The 17,633-nt window shown below is 43.4% G+C and overlaps 1 protein-coding gene across 6 annotated transcripts in view; it reads left to right on the top strand.

The window, feature by feature from the left end:
- Window positions 1-2,653: 2,653 nt before the first annotated feature.
- The window catches only part of DYNC1I1 (dynein, cytoplasmic 1, intermediate chain 1), a 164,407-nt gene continuing 149,427 nt past the window's right edge, over window positions 2,654-17,633 (top strand). For 2 of the 6 annotated variants that reach the window (XM_014940313.1, XM_014940316.1), the window contains exons 1-4: window positions 2,655-2,673; window positions 2,932-3,049; window positions 5,993-6,107; window positions 8,783-8,873. In XM_014940313.1, the coding sequence (XP_014795799.1) occupies window positions 2,942-3,049; window positions 5,993-6,107; window positions 8,783-8,873 (314 nt within the window). In that variant the 5' untranslated portion in view covers window positions 2,655-2,673; window positions 2,932-2,941. Of the gene's footprint in view, window positions 2,674-2,931; window positions 3,050-5,992; window positions 6,108-8,731; window positions 8,874-17,633 lie in introns of all 6 variants that reach the window. The other 4 variants (XM_014940315.1, XM_014940317.1, XM_014940314.1 and 1 more) reach the window with 3 other exon arrangements.

The raw sequence follows: 17,633 nt of genomic DNA on the forward strand, positions 1-17,633 counted from the left end.
CCCCTTTGAAGAGGGGAGCCCTAGGCTGCTGCCCTGCTGTGAGAAGTATTTCTACATGTAATGTGGTGTTCAGTGGGGTTGATTCTACCTGTTCCTTCTTCCAGATGGGTGATTTAATTGCTTCACTACAAAATGTGCTCCTTACTGTTTCCCTCTGACCAGCGCCTTCTCCCAGGCTGGGGAAGATTAGGTGGCACATAAGCCTTGGGCTGTCATTCTGCACCGCAGAGAATGCTTGAAAGTAAATCTTTTTTTTACTGTTTGCCTTTCTGTCTCTCTGTGTGGCATGCCTTTTGGCACTCAGAGTGGTCATTATTAGGAATTCGTTCCCAGTAATGAATGTGGAGTGTCAGCTCTGTGGTTAATGCCAAGTAGAGCCATGGGTGAGGGTGCCTCCTGCTCACTGCCGACGTGCTGGGCTCTGAGAAAGGTGTTCAATTTGTGCTGAAACTGTAAATAGTCAGTTTGAAGGTTGGGAAGCTGTTTGGAGGGGGAGGATGTAGGGAATGACTATAATATATGCAAGATGAAAGTACCCGGAGATTAATTTCTTTCTATAACTCGGCTCTAGCAACACTCTTTGAAGGAAATTTAATACATCATCTTTGTTGTATGTAAGATCTGTTTTGTTAAAAATAGGGCAAAGTTATAATAGGATTTGATCACCCTGACTGCAGCGTTGTCAAGAACGGGCCAGGCATTAAACCGTTGAGGCTGAAATCAGGAAAAAAGCTAGTTGCTCTCCCTGACGTGAAGGGAACGAATTTTAAGAAAGCTGTTCATTGATATCTGACAAACAGCTTGAAAGGGATGCCAAAACCTCAGGGTTTCTGTCATGAGCCTTAAAATGCATTTGCATATTTTCTGCATAGAAACAGGAGCTGGCTCCCTGTTGCCAAACTGCAGAACTAAAAGGATGCAAAAACTCTATCTAGTCCTGAGGGCTCTGAGGGGGAGCTTCACCATCAGAATTCAAATGTGTCCAACAGATTAGGAAAATGACTTCAAATGGGATTTCAGCCATATCTGAGCGAGACCCACAAATCCTGAGCAGATAGATAGGCAAAATACTGTCTATGCTGCCGTTAAAAAAGCTTGTTTTCTTTTCCAGGCATTTCCCCATGTATAAAAATAGGTCTCTTAAGTCAACTGGTCACACAGATGAATGTTGTTTAAGGTGCTACTGCTTAGTTTTATTGATATCAAATGCAGTTTTTATGACTGTTTTGACTTCTGTCTCAAATTGAAAAGAGTATCATCCTGAATGGGGTCAGAGTGATGGAGGAACGGTGGTCACCTGCCCACATCCAGTGCACCCAGTGGTTTAATGTCCTCCCGAGCTGTCCCACTCACTGTGAGCTGCTGTGGGGTGACCAGGGAGTCCTCAGAGATGGGAAGGGACTCTGGATCAGGAGGTGTGAGCAACCTGGTCTGGTGGGAGGTGTCCCTGCCCAGGGCAGGGGGTGGCACTGGGGGGCTTTAAGGTCCCTTCCAACCCAAACCATTCCATGATTCTGTAACGTGCAGGTGATATTTTGTTGGCTGTATCCTCCACATCATGTGCTTTTATCATTTTGAGAAGGAAGTTGATGACTCCAAAGGAATTTATGAGGGGTGAAAGTGCCATATAATTTTTAGGATATAGGCTGAGTCTCCATTCACCCACCCACCCAGGCAGTCGTGTGGGTGGAGTTCTCATTAGTATTAAGGGAGAGTTGCCACTGAGATTTCCTGTGCATCAAGCAAACACCAGACTCCCAGTGCATATATGTGGCGTGGCCATCGATGTGATCGATTCTGGGGTGGGCTGGTGGATGTGGTCAGTGATGTGTGAATTAAGCTGCTGTTGTGAATGTCTGTACCAGTCAGGACTGTCTTTGAAGTAAAGTGCTAATAAGAAAATCAGTATTGATAACAGTGAGGTGAGAGCACATAATGGTGATGGTGGGAGAAGATAAATAAATAATCTGTGACTTGTTATGGATTTGTGCAACGCTGGGTTTTAAAACGGTAGAAAAAGATTGATACCATGTGTTCTTCAGAGATCTGGCTCCGTTTCTCTAAGATGTGACTTTATATCTCTTTGCCCTTCATTTTCAAGGCTCGTGTAACAGCAGCACGGGCTGACAGATTTAAGACAGAGCGTGCGCGGTTTCGCATCACTGTCCTACAGAGAATTGTGTTTAACACTAAGTGATGGGCGAGGTCTTTCAGGAGCTCAGAAGAAGTGCTTTTGCCGAATTTGTGTGACTGGAGTGAAATCAGGAATATCAGGCCCGTCTCCTTCCTCTTGGAAAGGTGATCTGAGCACAGGACTGTTGGCAGAGCCAAGTGCTGTTTTGTTAAAGAAGAGTTCAGGTTTTCTGGGTTGCCTGGTTTTGTGCCTCCTACCCATGGAACGGGGGGCACACAGGACAGCAGCCATTCAAGGCACCTGCAGAAGCTAAAGCTATCACAATTCCAGTTTTTGCCAGCAAAATTATTACTTGTCTATGAGGTATTGGGGCTGTTTGAGGCAGATCTCTTTCTCCCATTTAAAATGGAAATCCCCCTGTGGATGCGGTGCTGCAGTCTAGCAGAGCCGCGGAAGCCTGTGAAAATCAAAAGACTTTAGCTTCGGTTTGTAAAAGCATTATTTTGAAAAGCAGAGAGAAATGGCTTTGCTTCACAAAGGTAGTTTTCTCATAAAGATAATTTGAAAATGTATTCTGTGTTGGGTGATATTTTGTTCTAATTTCTTGAAATAAAAATTGCGAGAAAAATATCCTACTCTCTACAATGTCACTGCAGTCCAAGGGCTGGTGTTTGTACAGAAATGTGTTTATAGCAGTTTTAGAAGCGCTATTTTTTGATAATTAAGTGTCTTTTTTCAGTAAATGGGGTAAACTTTTAATTCTGTTTTCACCTTGTTTTTCATAATTTTGTTTCCAGCAGAGTCAAAATGTCAGACAAAAGTGATTTAAAAGCAGAACTTGAGCGCAAAAAGCAGCGTTTGGCTCAGATAAGAGAAGAAAAGAAACGGAAGGAGGAAGAAAGGAAGAAGAAAGAGGTAAATATGCAAAAGCTAATTTTAGGTAGCTCCTGCTTGCAGAAGGGGCTTGCTGAGGTTCTGACATATCAGCGTTGCAAACCCCAAGGTATCTGTCATGTGGAATGAGATCCTCAAGCCCACATCAGTCTAACTTTAAAAGTGCTGATTATTTTTTATTTTTTTTTTTAGCCAAGGAAGTTGGGGTGAGGGAGTTGCTTTTAAAACCGCTGCACTGTCAGATGACAGCAGTTTAGACAGCATGATGTGTATGTGTGCTTCAGAAGAAAAATCGATTTGCCACAATGCTTTTTCCTGGGCTCGCCTTCAATGGAAAGGGAGTGGGGAGCGGAGCAAGACAGAAAGAGGGCTTACCTTTTTTTTTTTTTCAAGCCATTACAATCTAAATATGTATTTTTGTACTCTGCAGACGAGTTTGATTACTAGCTAAGCTAACAGATTTACAATTATTATTCTCCAGTAAAGTAAAACATAATTGCAATTGCATTTACATCTTCTGGCATGGGTGCATCTTCCAGGTCTGTTAAAGTTTGATTGACATATTAGTTTGTTTGTCCTTGACAATATGCATTAGGTTTTTCATTAAGGGATTTGTACTTCTTTTTATTCAGTCACTTAGTGGAATAGAGGTGAGAATTGACAGGGAGTGGATATTCATTTTCATGCAAAGTCATAGAAGCATTAAGTGATTATGTTTCCTTTCCTTCAAATGTCAACACTTACCATAGTTTAAAGCACCTGTTATCCTTTACTAATAACGGGTTTCCTTTTAAACTGACACTTTAATATTGTACATGTAATTCCACGAAATTCTGTGGAAGTGTGATGTGATCCAAGAAATCAGCATGCTAGTTAGGGCTGGCTTTTTAATCTTTTTCCATTTGAGCCATTTTTGCGTGATTCCCAGCACACCCCCCGTGGGGCTGCTGGAGTCACGGGGGGAGTCCTCTGCAAGCAGGACTTTAAACCTTAACATTTTCAGTGTTCATTACTAGCCTGTTAGTGAATTAGAGGGAAGGGAGCCAAGCTAATGGCTTGAGAAAGCTATTAAGTCCTTTCCTTTGTCTCTTGCCTCTGATTTTGTGCCTCGTGGAGGTCCTGTGGTGGTTGGAACTTTCCACTGGCCCCAATAGCTGGATCCAGCTCGGGACACTCAGCTCTAGAGAACGTGCTGTGGGGCCCTAGAAGTGATGTCCATGGGCTCCAGGAGTGAATTCTCATGTTTGCTATGGTGCTTCCCTGTGTACCCTGGTGCAGAAGGGTTGTCTGCAACCCTGTGTGCTGTGAGATACTTCAGGTTAGCTCATGGGAAGACCGAAGCCCAGGAATGTGCCTGAATTTTACCTTCTGTCTTTAAAAGCGATGTTCTTCTGCATCCTGGCTGTATCCAAACTGCAGAACGTGGGGCTGCTTCTGAAATCCCAGGTTTGCTGTTGTGCCTGCACTGAAATAAGTGAAAAAGTCTTGTGAGAAACAGCGAAGGGAGCTGGGAGTGTTCAGCCTGGAGAAAAGGAGGCTGAGGGGAGACCACCTCGCTCTCTCCAACTCCCTGAAAGGAGGATGCAGCAAGGGGGGTCGGTCTCTTCTCCCAAGGAACAGGCCATGGGACAAGAGGGAACAGCCTCAAGTTGGGCCAGGGGAGGTTCAGATTGGAGAATAGGGACAATTTTGACACTGAAAGGGTTCTTAAGCCTTGGAATGGGCTGCCCAGGGCAGTGGTGGAGTCACCATCCCTGGAGGGATTTAAAGATGGGTTGACATAGTGTTTAGAGACGTGGTTTAGTGATGGTTTTTATCAAAGTTTGGTTGATGGTTGGACTCGATGATCTTGAAGGTCCCTTCCAACCCAGACAATTCTATGATTCTGTAATCAATGCCAGGCTGAGGCACTGTGTAAGTCCTCTGTGCCCCACACTCTGGTTTCGGCAGAAAGGAGAACCTCTCTGTGTGGAGGCGATGTAGGACCACATGAGGATCCAAAGCGTAGAGGCAGATGCCACCAGACATCCCCTGTGAGAACTGTACTGGGATTTCTGCGTTTATGACAGGACAAAATGCATTTTTGCATTTTGGCACAACCACTTGCATTTTGTTTTCCCTGCATTACTGGTTACCACACTAGGCTACAAAGTGGGACCTGGGTTCAGGTCCCCCATCTGCTTGGGAGAAGGGCCCCAAGCCTGTGTCTTTCAAGGGGGTGCTCTAACCCCTGAGCTATCACTGTTTTCTGTCCACCTTACTAAATTGGGGAATGATGAGCCAAATGTGAGGGATTCTGGTTAAGACAGATGTTACTCCTCCTGTTTCTAGGTCCCAGTAGAGCAGAGGGGTGGGAGGTTAAGGTGTGGAAGTTCTGGGTAATTAATAGATATCTAAGCAAAGAGGGGTCTTGTGGACCATTAGTTTTGGCTGTTAGTGCCCGGGGCTGTTAAAATCCCATTTTAGACACATTTGTCCTTTCCTTTGCTCCTGTTAGATGTTGACGTTTATGAGAAAGTCCCCACCACTGGCTGGCAACAAAAATACTAAATGTAGGCCTGTAAGCTGTGGCACTAAAGTCCACTGGAATTTTATTTCTTGATCCTGGAGTAAGTAGGAAGGGGCCAATTTTTATTCAGGTTAATGATATCTGTTATTCTACAGTCAGCTTTTATATTAGCTGTGTAAGTTGCACCTGATGAGTGAGAGGTAGAGTTCCATCAGTGTACTGTAAAAAGCCTTGCAAATACATATGCAAAAATCAGTTTTCCCGCATTCAGGGAAAAATGTTGTTACTGATATATAGAGTATGAATTATCTAAGTTTTATAAATTATCTAAACATGTCTAGTGAATTTCAAGGTGTACCTGAGCAGTGGTGCATACAAATATTTCCCAGACAATTAATTGCTAGAGCTGGTTACGTGTGGATGAGACTTCTCTGCTTTGTTCTGTTTCAACTCAGGCTGATCTACAGCAGAAGAAGGAGCCAGCTCAGGAAGATTCTGACCTAGACCGCAAGAGAAGAGAGACAGAAGCTTTGTTGCAGAGCATTGGTATATCCCCAGAACCACCTCTAGGTATTTAAGAGCAGCACACTGTAAAGCATTCAGCTCTGCCCCGACGAATGCGTTCCTTCTATTAAAGCATGCTTGGCTTTTTTTTTTCTTTTTGGTTTTTGGCTGTATTAGTGAAGTGAACTCTTCTGTTTGAATGCCTGCCATACCATTCACACCTACCAGCTCATGGCATTTTGAGTACTTGTCATTGCCAAAAACATTTGTTTCATTTCTTCAAGAAATTTTTGTGACCGTTATTGCAGGTTAGTTTTGCATACCAGCAGTGATTTCTTTTCTGATGGGCTGTTTTATCTTCTCTCGCATCTACCTGATGACCCACAAGATAATATTATACATTCTGTACTTTAGTAGCCCCAAGTTTTGTTTTAAAAATTCAGACTAAGCATTTGGTAAGGAAGGAGGAACGTAGCCATGTGGGAACTCCCATTGATTTCCTTTTAAAGCTGAGCAAAACTGGAGAGGGGAAATAAAGACAAATCACAAATAGCAAGAAGCTTATCAGGTCATTATTGTAGATTTTTCGATCTAGTTTCACATGTCCAACCTTTTTTTTTTTTTGGTTTTGATGTTTCAGTTGTAGAATCTGAAGTCCTCAGTTTAAAAATACATGTGGCAAAGTTTATAGTATCTGAGTACTCATTATAGTATCTGACCTTGATTAACCTCTGTCTCACTTTTTGAGTGGCCCTAAAGTGAGAAATTTCCTTCCCCCCTTCCTTCACTTTTTTCTAACTGAAATACTGGCCCCTCTGGGGGTGCTCAGCCTTGTCATTAAATTCACTGGGGCTGAAAAATCTAAGATTTTACCCCTAGATATTCTTAGAATCATAGAATCATATGGGGTTGGAAGGGACCTCTGGAGATCATCTAGTCCAACCCCTCCGCTGGAGCGGGTCTACCTACAACACGTTGCACAGGAACTTGTCCAGGCGGGTTTTGAATGTCTCCAGAGAAGGAGACTCCACCACCTCTCTGGGCAGCCTGTTCCAGTGCTCTACCACTCTCACAGTAAAGAAGTTCCTCCTCTTGCCTATACTTTTTAGGGAAAAACTCCAAATCTGACAAAATACTGAAGCCTTGGTTTAGGAGAGCACCCTCACAGATGCTTGGGTTCATATGCAAGTAGATCGTGACGTTCTGAACTGAGATTTCCATTCATAACTTGCATCAACCAACACTTGAGACAAGCGTCTATTTTTATAACTTATCATATAGTGACTGAAGTTTTAAATGGCCCTTCTCAGAACTGTCTGACAAGTAATAATTCTGTTATTTTTATGTATCATAAAATATATTCTGTAAGTTCAATAGTGATATTATAAAATCGGATACATTTTTAATGTTCTAGCATTTAAATTACTCATATTAATCTAAAAAGAGGCTCTAACTCTGCCTCCACATCTGCATGTGATACCCAGATCCCGCTGGGAATACGGAATAAATAAGCAGCCAGGACATACCTATGACCTGCCAAAGGGCTGTCATGAGCATGAACTCGCTCTTCACGCTGCAGGCATTTCTGCGACAGTCTCTAGTGAGAATCTGCCTGAAATGTTTGACCACATGGAAAATCCAGATCTCTTGACAGGTCTGTCATTATACATTATGGAGCATAACAAAATAGTTTAAAGTTTTTACTCCGTTAAATCTATAAAAGGAAATGCACGTGATTTAAACCAAATGGAAAACTTTGCTCTCACATTAAGACCTCTTTTTAAGCCTCAATGTGGCTGCTTTGAAGAATACTTGCATTAAATCTTGACTGGAGCCATCTCTGCTTTTTAAATATTTTTGAGAAACCATTTTAAAAGAAATCAGGATATTTTTACTTTTTTATTTATTATTTCCGTGCTGAAGAGCTTTAACTCAGGCTGACCTTGAGCTGTGAACTTCCTTTCCTGTTTCAGGAAACAAAACTGCCTTTGCATGAAATGTGCTTCAAAGCCCTGGCAAGCCAAAGAGAAAATCATTTCTAGAACTTGGGCAAATAGTATCGAAACCAAGGGAAATTTTTCCTTGAGCGTTGAAATCATGTCCCACCCAAAATGGAAACTTTATCTGACCTAAATTACTTAAGAAAACACAATCACTGAGCAAACTAATATGTATTCTCACCATCTTTGGGAAATGATTTTAACTTAGCTGGATTTCCTTATTTAGCTTTTCTTTTTTGTCATTTCCACACTGCAGCCTTAGACCATTTAAAATGGACACTGGCTTTGGATTTAAATGGAAAATTTGAAAAGAATGCTTGTTCTATTGCCTACTTGACTTTACCAGAAGAGTTCACTTAGTTTTTTGACAAGACTAGCCCCTGATATTTCTTCATACCTTTAAAATCTTTCGCAACTGAACTTTAAACTATACCCAAGAAAATGGGCATTGTTTTATTTCCACAGATATCTCCTCATTGATTAGCTGTAGATTCCCATTGGGCTTTCAGTCCTGTCTAAATTCATGTCAGTTTTAACACTTCCAAGAGACTTAAAATTCACTTGACTCTCTTCCTTTTTCTTTTTCTTTCCTTCCTTATTTGCTTTCACCATTTCAAACTCTCCTCCTCATGTCACCCACTATCATTTTGGTCCCTTGGTTTTGATTTGTCTGACACTGCTCTTCATCAGTGCAGTCGCTGCATGTGTTAACATGGGATACCTGTTATTTTCATTATTTAGTCCCAACCCCTATGTCTCCCTCTTCGAAATCAGTGAGCACACCCAGTGATGCAGGCAGCCAGGACTCGGGGGACCTGGGACCCATTGGAAGGTAAGACACAGAGTCAGTAGCATTAGATAAATGTGGGGTTTTTTCACTTTGCTCCTACTTCCCCATTTTTACCTTTGCTTCTGTAAATTACAATGTGCTGTATCTCACGAGTGCTTTTGTGTTGGCATTTTCCACTGTGTGTTACTCTGCCGTAAGACTTGATTTCAACATCAGAAGGACATGGGCCTGTTGGAACAGGTCCAGAGGAGGCCACGAAAATGGTCAGAGGGCTGGACCACCTCTCCTATGAAGACAGGCTGAGAGAATTGGGGGTGTTCAGCCTGGAGAAGAGAAGGCTCCAGGGGTTGGAAGGGACCTCTGGAGATCATCCAGTCCAGCCCTCTGCCAGAGCAGGTCCCACAGGAACGTGTCCAGGCGGGTTTTGAATGTCTCCAGTGAAGGAGACTCCACCACCTCTCTGGGCAGCCTCTGCCAGGGCTCTGCCACTCTCACAGGAAAGAAGTTCCTCCTAATGTTTAGGTGGAACTTCCCATGTTCCAGCTTGTGTGTGATTGCCCTTGTCCTGTCATCAGGCACCACTGAGAAGAGTCTGATGCCATCCTCTTGACACCTGCCCTTTAGATATTGATGAGCATTGATGAATCCCCTCTCACTCTTCCCCAGGCTGAACAGCCCCAGGTCTCTCAGGTGTTTGCCTGGAGCAATTGGTTTGTGGTGCTGGAAACTTGATGATGTCTGGTCCAGTCCTGGGGGAATCTCTGCAACCTGTAGGTAGTATTGAGGTGGCAATTAGTTCAATTTGTTCGTCACTGGGGGCAGGGAGTGAGCGTGTGCACTCGAGTGTGCGTATGTGATAGGGCAGTCCAGCATGGAGAGGAAGGTGTTGGGAGACCTGTCATCATGGTGGGCAAACAGGATGAAGCCACCTCGGCTGGTTTCTCGCTGAGAGATGCCTTGACCCTATTTCTGACTTATTTTGACTGCTGCATATATGAATGCCTGTTCATCTATATAAGCAATGTTCATTTTAATGTATCCCTCCCTTTCACTCTGCGTGATAGAGGGAGCTTTCCCTGGATACGCTTTGATGCCATCGTGTTGGTACGATCTGCCCCTTTTCTCCCTTCTGCTGTGAGTTTGCTGTATGGTGGTGGCAGACTGAGCACAGGCATTAGAGGAGAGGAGATTAGTTCCCAAAGCTGCTAAAGCCCCAATCTCGGAGATCACGGCTCATCTGCTGCTGCTGCAGAAATAACGAGCTCGCACAGGCTGGCAGGAATCCTGCGTGGGGTCTGGCTGCTTATTGCTGAAGTGTTCTCCAGGGAAGATTGGGATATTTAAAAAAAAAAAAAAAAGGCTGTGATGTCATAGGTTTTTGGTTGGCTACAGGAAGCTTTGAAGAAAGCAAGAGATCTTTGTGTATTCCCCTTTGAGGCAGCAGTTTCTGGTGCAGAGCTAGGTTGGGTTCATGCTTCATACAGAAGAGATGGGGAGGGACTCTTGATCAGGGAGGGGAGCCATAGGACAAGGGGGAAGGGTTTGACACTGAAAGAGGGGAGATTGAGATGAGATGTGGGGAAGAACTTGTTTGGTGTGAGGGTGGTGAGAGCCTGGCCCAGGTTGCCCAGAGAAGCTGTGGCTGCCCCATCCCTGGAGGGGTTCAAGGGCAGGTTGGAGGGGGCTTGGAGCAACCTGGGCTGGTGGGAGGTGTCCCTGCCCAGGGCAGGGGGTGGCACTGGATGGGCTTTAAGGTCCTTTCCAACCCAAACCATTCTGTGATTCTGTGAGTTGTTAACGTTTCTGGTAGTTGTCAGATTTAAAATTATCACTCCTGATATCTGAGGGCCCCAGAGCTGGAGGCAGCACTGGGCGGGGGCAGGTCTCCCCAGAGTGGAGCAGCGGGGCCGAACCCCCCTCTATCCCTGCCGGGGATGCAGCCCGGGGGGCGAGGGGCTTTCTTGTATTATGGTGTTCTTATATTATCTGTGGGGTGTCCATGTGCTCACCCTGGCGTATTGCAGGCTTGGAGGAGTTTAGTTTGTGGACCGAGGTGTGATTCATCAGCATGGCCCGTTTTTTCCCTGTATCCTTCACTGCCTCCATATGTTCCCAGAGCTGTAGCTGTGTGTAGCTTTATTACCCTGGAGTGGTCTGCTTGCACAGTAAAATCCCATTTATTGATGAGCTGGGTGGCCTGTGGGTGTGTGCAGTGAAGTGCTGTGCGTGAGGCACCTCCCTATGGGCATTTTGTACTGGAATATGAGAATCCCATTAGGCTGCATATAAGGTTTCCCACCTTCCATCTGCTCAGTAAACCCCACCAGCCCCAGCTCTCTTGGATGCTTAAAGGTTAATGGTGGTTGTCCTTTCTGCAACAGCTTCATCTGTGCTCTTACTTTCTAACTTGCCCATACATTTAAATACCTGATTAATTTGTGAGCTCCCACAAAGACAAAGATGATGGGATGCATTCTTCTTCTTCTGGTAGCTTCTTTCAGAGAATGGTTACTTCAATATGGTGCTTTGTCTGCTGTAAAATAATGCAAGGTGGATTACTTCGTATTGTTTCTCTCACAGTCCATTGGGTTTGGTGGGTTTCCCTGGCTACAGCTACTCATTCTTTAATTATTCTTACTTGGATTATGGAACTACATAATACTTAGCTCAAATGGCTCTTAACTGACTCACGTTGTTGTTCTATTGATACCGCTGGTTTTGAGATGCTGATGTGCTGAAATTGGCTGGCTTCCTTCAGTGCGTGAAGTTTACTTGCAGCAAAGCAGGGTTAGTCCTTATTTAGATGAAGCTGGTAAATATTTAATGAAAGTTCCCATGGGAATGAGTTTGAGCCTAGCGTTAGATAGCAAGGAAAAGAAAAAATCAAAGGAAACCAGATTTCTCAAAGAGGTTTTGTAGCAGTAATGTAATATGCCATAGAAGTTAGCTCACTCCAGAGTCCTGATTGCCTCATCATCACTATAGGTTTTTGGGTTTTTTATTTCTAGAGAAAATACAGTATGTGAGCAATCTTAGAAATTGAATGGCTGTCTGTGATGCTGGAGGACTTTTCTCTGAGGAGCAGTATCACCTTTGGCTTTGGCTGTTGGCATCACTTTCTGTCCACTGCTCTCAGCCCAACTTGCAGTTACTGTGACCTCTGAATGTGTTCCCAGAGAAGGTTGTAGCAGGTGTCACCTTAGGTTGGATGTCCTCAGGGGTAGATGGTCAAGAGCAGGTCATCTTCTCCCTCATTCTCTTTTGAAGTTTGCTGGCTAATAGTCTGCATTTCTGTTTTCATCTGTTTTCATTTCCGAGTTGCTTCCATCTACCATGGCTACTTTGAGCTGTTTATATAAAATACATAAAGTATATAAAAAGAAAAACAATAGGATGTGTTTTCTTTCACTGTGTTGATGGCCACCTTCAGTTTGTACTGGCTCGGAACGGGGAGAAACAGACGTAATTGCAGTCCTTGTTCTCTGCAGCATATTATTTACCCATTTTCATGTAGTTATTAGTTCTGCTTTATAATGCAGTACCTAAAGACACACGTGAGACTTGTGTTAGCCCTGCATCGCAAACACAAACATTTCTTGTTTCTCAGATAGATAATTAAAAGGAAAGAGGTGGCTCTGGGTCATCTGGGCACTGAGGCAGTCAGAGCGTATCAGTATTGTATTTACCCTTTTACAGCTCTGTAGTGAATCTTGCTCACTCTCAGTCAAGTCTGTCCATCCCCACCCCACCCCCCCCCATCTCTAGTTAAGAAGTGTGTTCTTAGTATTTAAAATAAGAGAGAATGTTTGGTGATCTCTCATGAGTGTATCTAAATCATAGAATCATAGAGTGGTTTGGGTTGGAAGGGACATCAAAGATCATCTAGTTCTAATACCACCAAAGTCTTTAGGCTCTGTGCTTTTTTAGGCTTTTTGCCTGAAAAATCAGACTTGGCAACTCAGCTTTTGTTTTCACTGTTTTATTTTTAAATAAGCCCCCCACCTAGTGCGGTAATATAACACATGGAGGAGCTGAGGAAAGGGTATCAGGATGTCATCCTCCTGGTTAGGTGTCTGCTTTGCCGTTTAATTAGACGGATAAAGGAGGCAAAGGAAGAAGGTGGATGCTGGTCTCTATTTCATTTATACTGGGAGGTTAGTTGTAGTAAATCATCTTTTACAGCCCACGCAGCCTATTTTCTGCCATCTCTTTAGCTGCAGAAAACATCTCTGGGAATCACTGACAAACCCACCTTTCTGTGGGAGCTGCTGAAGCCACCCTTAAGGTAAGGGTGGTTGCCTCGGGCTTTGCTGCCACCCGTGCCAGCAGGGCTCTGCTGGATGGCCTCAGGAGCAGCAGCCGTGACTCTTATTCTTATTTATTTACTTATTTAAGATGAGTTTATACCTACAAAATGGCTTTTAAACGGCTGGTTTCATGGCATGTGCATTTCATAAACGGGCTGAGCCAAAGGGAAGCGCAGAACAATGTGCAGGCTGTAAAGGAGCTACAGGAAGGACCGAGGGGAAAATAATTGCTTTGTGGTGAGCTTTGCTTGAATGATGTTTTATTCAGAAAAAAGAAAAAAAAAAAGGATTGTAACCCTAGGGAGTGCTGTGTAGTGCAGACAGGAGTCTTTCAGGGTGGAGAGTCATGCGAAGCGTTTGCTCAGTGGCCAGAGGCAAGGGGGGTGACCCGTGGGATGCTGGCAGTGCCACCTCATTTTGGTGGGCTTGGGCTTGGTTTGGGACGTTTGTCATGACGTGGTAAGGCAGAAATACACACCCCAGCCCCTAATTATTTTTTTTTTCCCTGTATAATTTACTGCAACACCATCATCAGGATCTCCTGGTGCCTGGGGTTTTGTCTTACAGCGTTAGAGGCCAAATGGTGCCGTAAACCTTCTCCACCTGGATGGTGCTGGTGTCTGTGAAGGAGTGACCATGTTAGCCTCCTCCCCTTGCCATCCTTCTCCTTTATTTTCAACATATATTTAGCCCTAGGTCTCGGAAGCCTCTCCCTTTTAGCTTACAGACACAAGCAGGCACCTCGGGGACTGATATTTGGCACTTGCTTTCAAGTGTCTTTATGTCTGACCTAGAAAGCGGGGAGTGCTTTTCAGTGCGTGCCAGTTACAAAGTCAGAATGGTCCCTATTAATTAGAATCATCTGCAATCCTTTTAGCGTGTGAGCCTGTGGCATCATTAAGGATTTTCCTGCTTTCATTCCTGAAGGATGGAGGGAGCTCAGTCCTCCAGATCTTTGATTATTTCTCTCATTAGCAAGCATCTCCACGCTATAAATTAAAGGAGAAGGGAAGATTGCCATTCCCAGGGTGCTCCATAACATGCCTTGGAAACCTGAGCCCCAGCTGCATCCAGAAGAAAATAATGTTAATGTCTAAAGCCCCTCTTAACCATTTGGGGTATCAGCCCAGCTGTACTTACTTCTCTGTCGTTATTTCCAGGCATATCATGCATATATTTAGTCAGACAGTCAGATGATTTTTAGGGACTAAAACACTAATCCTCTTAAAACAAAACAACTTACTCGCTCAGGCCAGCTCAGCTTAAACAGTTCTGCTGCACAGAATTTCATCTTGATTTAATTAAATTGTGTGAAATCACCTCCTACATTAAACTGTTTAACAAAGTTAAACTGGTGCAGTTGGTGCTTGTAGATGTTTTCTCCTTCACTAGCCTATAAAAAAACCCCGCAGAAAATCCCCATTCACAATTTTATGCTTAATCTGGAAACAGAAAAAGAGGCTCTAAGTAGCTATTTCAGTAACTCATTTTTTAGGATCGTCTTCAAATCTGTAAAACAGGAATTGCTGCCACTGGAAAGATATTGCTAAATCTCCAGATCTTTTTTTTTTAGTACTTTTCAAGGAGTTTTGAAACAATCTAAGCATCCTATATTAAATTTTTCATAAGCAGAACATTTTGGTTTTCAATTTAAAACTGATTTTGATTCAGAAATACTACTTTTCAAGGAGTTTCGAAAAAATCTAAGCATCCTATATTAAATTTTTCATAAGCAGAACATTTTGGTTTTCAATTTAAAACTGATTTTGATTCAGAAATTTTAGTTATGCTTATTTACTTTAATAATTCTAAATCAGAATATACTTTCTGAGATGGTCTATTAGAAGTCAGGTAATTGAGTCATGAAAACTTTTGATATTTTGAGTACTGATGTGATAAATTTTTGATAACTCTCATACACATGCTTATTTACTTTAATTCTAAATCAGAATATACTTTCTGAGCTGGTCTATTAGAAGTCAGGTAATTGGGTCATGAAAACTTTTGATATTTTGAGTACAGATGTGATAAATTTTTGATAACTCTCATACATTGAGCTCGTTTTAACCGAGTTATAGCAAAAATCTCATCCCCTTCTGCAATGATTTTGCTGTTTCTAACACAAAATGAAATGAAGGGAAACGCCAACTCTTCTTCCAACTAGTAGTTATTGGATTTTAGCTCTGAAGCAAAAATGAAAATTTGCTGAGATCTTTCACCTTCTTCAGCTGAATAATACCAGGCCTAAAAAATGGTAGGTTCCAGCCTTCACGTTACCCCTTTGACTCATCTGAAAGGCTATGAGTTATCTTTCCTAGATTTGACCAATAAACAGAACTTTGTCTTTTATGTGACTGTCTCCAAAGTCCCTTGAAGTTTAGGAGAGACCTTCCCTTACGTGCACATCCATGGCCCCTGGGTTGCAGTGTCCTCCCCTGGGCACTGCGGGAGCTGATAACATGTAAAACTTCTCCCTCCAGCTTTGTTCTTTGCATTTGTGATCGTCTGAGTTCTGTCTTGTCATGCAGACTTACTCCTGGTATAAGAAACAAGCTGAAAATATTCTTTTTAAAAAGGTTTTTGGGGGTTTGCTACAAGAACATTGAGCTCTTGTTTTAACCGAGTTACAGCAAAAATCTCATCCCCTTCTGCAATGATTTTGCTGTTTCTAACACAAAATGAAATGAAGGGAAACGCCAACTCTTCTTCCAACTAGTAGTTATTGGATTTTAGCTCTGAAGCAAAAATGAGAATTTGCTGAGATCTTTCACCTTCTTCAGCTGAATAATCCCAGGCCTAAAAAATGGTAGGTTCCAGCCTTCACGTTACCCCTTTGACTCATCTGAAAGGCTATGAGTTATCTTTCCTAGATTTGACCAATAAACAGAACTTTGTCTTTTATGTGACTGTCTCCAAAGTCCCTTGAAGTTTAGGAGAGACCTTCCCTTACGTGCACATCCATGGCCCCTGGGTTGCAGTGTCCTCCCCTGGGCACTGCGGGAGCTGATAACATGTAAAACTTCTCCCTCCAGCTTTGTTCTTTGCATTTGTGATCGTCTGAGTTCTGGGTTATCTTTCCTAGATTTGACCAATGAACAGAACTTTGTCTTTTATGTGCCTGTCTCCAAAGCCCCTTGAAGTTTGGGAGAGACCTTCCCTTGTGTGCACATCCATGGCCCCTGGGTCGCAGTGTCCTCCCCTGGGCGCTGCGGTTCCTCTAAAGCATCTGCAGGAGCCAGTAACGTGTAAAACTTCTCCCTCCAGCTTCGTTCTTTGCATTTGTGATCGTCTGAGTTCTGTCTTGTCATGCAGACTTACTCCTGGTATAAGAAACAAGCTGAAAATATTCTTTTTAAAAAGGTTTTTGGGGGTTTGCTACAAGAACAAACTACTTACATTTCCCCCCCTCCCCAAATATGTTCTTTATTAATGCACTTTCCAAATGACCGTTCGTTCTGTCCAGCAGTTTCAGTAAATCTGTGTGGGTTCACAGGATCAGCAGAAGCTTCTGACTATTTGGCCTCCAGCCTGCTGCCCAGCCACTCTCCTGGGAAACCTGCATAAACGTGCAGAATAACATTTCTGTAGCCATAGCATATACATTTTAAGAATAACAAGGTTTATTACGTTGCCAGGGGACTGTATTCTCTAAGCTAGAACTGAATCAAAGGACAAACCTTAAATATATTGCCAAATTAAGTTCAGCAGATTGGATGAATTTAACCGCTGATTTAATTAGTGGAATTCTGCGAAATGGGAATTAACAAGGTGTTGATCCTGTGATGTGTCCTTGCAGTTACAGCCGTGCCAGGATTGTTCATTCTGATTTAAATGTCAAGTGGATTTTGAAAACTGTTAAATGCATTCAGCAGCATAGCCTTGATCTTGAGATAATTTTGAAATAGATATGCATTTTAAATATTATTTGTCCGTGATTTTTTAATAAATATAACTTAAATACTACTTACTTTTTTTTTTTTACACTCATGCCCTTCTGAGAAGGGCTGTTGTGGTTGCCAGGCAGCTGAGACACAGTGCTCTGTGCTCGGGGAGGTCAGGGTTGCTCTTTTTGGAGGGGAAGGCTGGAAGTCGGAGGTGTCAGCCTTGCTTGGAAGCCGTGAGTGCAAACGCGAGTGTCTGGCCGTGCTCCAGACGGTGGTGCCAAGCTCCCTCCTCGCTGGCCTTTTCTCTGATGGTGGGGAGCCCAGCTCCCAGCACGAGGAGGGATGGTGGAGCCAGAGCATCCCGCTCTGCCGGCATCAGGGAGCGTCTGGTTGAGAGGCACAAACCCTCCCTGCAGCTGGTACCCATCTCCCTTGGAATGCGCCTCACAAAACGAGTGGCACAAGGAAGGTGTTCTTCTTTTTGCTGGTGCCTTTCAGGGTGGAACAGCTCTGCCAAACAGAGCACAGACAGCAGCGAGTAGCGGCTGAAACGCAAAGCCTCCATTGAGGCAAGGGGTGCTTCTCCAGCCCTGAGGGGTGGCTTTGAATCC

The sequence above is a fragment of the Calidris pugnax genome, unplaced genomic scaffold (genome assembly GCF_001431845.1).
Source record: "Calidris pugnax isolate Ruff unplaced genomic scaffold, ASM143184v1 scaffold76, whole genome shotgun sequence".
Lineage (NCBI taxonomy): Eukaryota > Metazoa > Chordata > Aves > Charadriiformes > Scolopacidae > Calidris > Calidris pugnax.